Source organism: Agrilus planipennis, unplaced genomic scaffold (genome assembly GCF_000699045.2).
Source record: "Agrilus planipennis isolate EAB-ADULT unplaced genomic scaffold, Apla_2.0 scaffold127, whole genome shotgun sequence".
Taxonomy (NCBI): Eukaryota; Metazoa; Arthropoda; class Insecta; order Coleoptera; family Buprestidae; genus Agrilus; species Agrilus planipennis.
In genome coordinates, this window is record NW_020442450.1 from 514729 (window position 1) to 516913 (window position 2185).

The 2185-nt window shown below is 28.2% G+C and overlaps 2 protein-coding genes across 2 annotated transcripts in view; both read left to right on the plus strand.

The window, feature by feature from the left end:
* LOC108736482 (2-aminoethanethiol dioxygenase) overlaps positions 1-2185 on the plus strand; it is a 6967-nt gene that overhangs the window by 2653 nt on the left and 2129 nt on the right. The gene's annotated exons all lie outside the window — the stretch shown is intronic.
* LOC112906418 (2-aminoethanethiol dioxygenase-like) lies at positions 689-1800 on the plus strand. Its single transcript, XM_025980506.1, has one exon. The coding sequence runs from the start codon at positions 974-976 to the stop codon at positions 1688-1690; it is 717 nt and encodes a 238-aa protein (XP_025836291.1). The 5' UTR covers positions 689-973; the 3' UTR covers positions 1691-1800.

Here is a 2185-nt window from a genome sequence, read left to right on the forward strand (position 1 = left end):
GGCTATTGGGGCATAAATAGCATCAGTGTATTCATACTGGACAAACAATAATAAAATTACTTCATTCATTTTTATACGTAATTTTCTATATAAGTAGTAATAAATTTACTTTTTACTTTGATTTTTTTTTGGTTTACTGCCTCGAAATTTTATGCCCCAATAGCCGTGAAATACTAACTAATATGTCGACATGATGATATAAGAAAAGTTTCTTATTAGTAACTATGAAGTGTCCTGGTCATCGACTCACTCTTAGAAACTTACTAAGCACTTACTAAGTTCACTAAGGACTTAGTTCGGCTGAACACGTCTATAGATTAAAGTAGATCCTAAAAATTAAATTATTAAAATCTCCAATTTGTGATTTTGTATATGTCTTATCTATGGATGATCTTTGAGTATATATTTCTTTAAATTATTAGAGAATTGCTTATCTATATTGAGTTGGTATATAGTTGGTATCTACCGTATCAGCATTGTATCACGATTGTTGACGATTTGTTGATTATTGTTGATGCAATTTTATTATTTGTTGATAATTAGTTATTAATAACAATTTAAATATTGAATGTGACTTTGACGAACAAGTGTTATTTTGTCATTTTTTTTTCAATTTTTCTTAAAATGAAAAGAAAAAAGAAAAGAGAGAAGTGGATTTGAGTTTGGTATACTTTTTTTAAAAAATTGTAATCGATTTCATTGTTCGACTTTTTCCATCCATAAAAAGTTGAATTTACTTTTTTAACCATAGATTTTTGTAACCTATGTTTGTAACTGTCAAGTCAAAATGATTATAAACGTCACAAAAGATACATATGTGACAAATATTTATTTAAAACAATTTAAAATGATTAATATTTATGACAAATGACGTGAAAAGTTGTTGAAAGCAGTGTCCATGAGGTAGATATAAAGTTAAATTTTCATTTATTCACTAAAACATTGAACAGTTTTTTTTAAACGATCGTAAAAAATGTTTCGAAAAGCTGTAGTGACTCAAATTGGCTCTGTGTTGCGGCAAGCTCTTACAACCTTTTCAAGTGTGAATGAAATAAAAGGTGTTTTTCATTCAAATTTGGCGTTATTAAAGACAATGTTGGAAAGAATAACTGCGGAAGACGTAGGCTTTGATCCTTTGTTTATGTCAGACGCCTTGTGGAATCGTCCTCACAAAGCACCTGTAACATACGTTAATATATACGAAAACGATGTACTGAGTGTGGGAATCTTTGTATTAAAACCTGGAATGAAATTGCCCCTTCATGATCATCCTCAAATGTATGGTCTTATTAAGGTTATTGCAGGCAAAATAAAAATTACTAGTTTTTCTCTAAATACTGAAAAGACTGTAAAGGTGGAGAGTAATGTTGAAGATAACATTTTTGTACCCAAAACTCATGTTGTAGAAATGAATACAGAAATAATAGCAGATATATCATCAGAAAGTTGTTGTTTGGAACCAGATAGTAAGAATTTGCATGAAATTGAAAGTTTAGATGGTCCTGCAGCTTTTCTAGATATTCTGTCACCACCCTACGAAACACTGATAGAGAGCAATGGGAAGCGAAAATGTACTTATTACAAAATAAAAAAAGAATTAAGTCCTTCAGTATTTGTGGTTGAAGAAACTAATTCACCATCGTGGTTTTGGAGTGATTCCTATCCATATACTGGCCCTGAGTTGGTATGAAATTGATTGTACTAACTGAAAATATTTGTAATTTTTATTTTAATTTTGTAAACATTGATGTTATATTAGTTGGAATAGTAAAATAGAAATTCTATCACATTTATAAAAAATTGTTTTAGTAATCGCGATAAACAATCATTATTTACTTAATTGACATTGATTAGTTACATTATTTCCATTCAATGAATACTGAGTACAATAAAAGATATTTTTTGTTGATAAGTGTATCAAGTAGTTTCAAATACATAACATTTACTGAAATAGGAAATAGCAATCAAAGATATAATTTTACAATTTTATCTTTCAATTGAAAATTTTATCTAAAGTACCTAAGTAGAGAGAGCTTTAATTTTCATAAAACAAATCATATGATACAAAGATTGTCAACGTTTTTTTTGACATATTGAAGTAATTATTTGTATTAGCATTGTGTATGTTTATTTTAGGCTCTTACTTAACTTTTAACAGTCCGAGGGAAATTATATTTGTTATTTT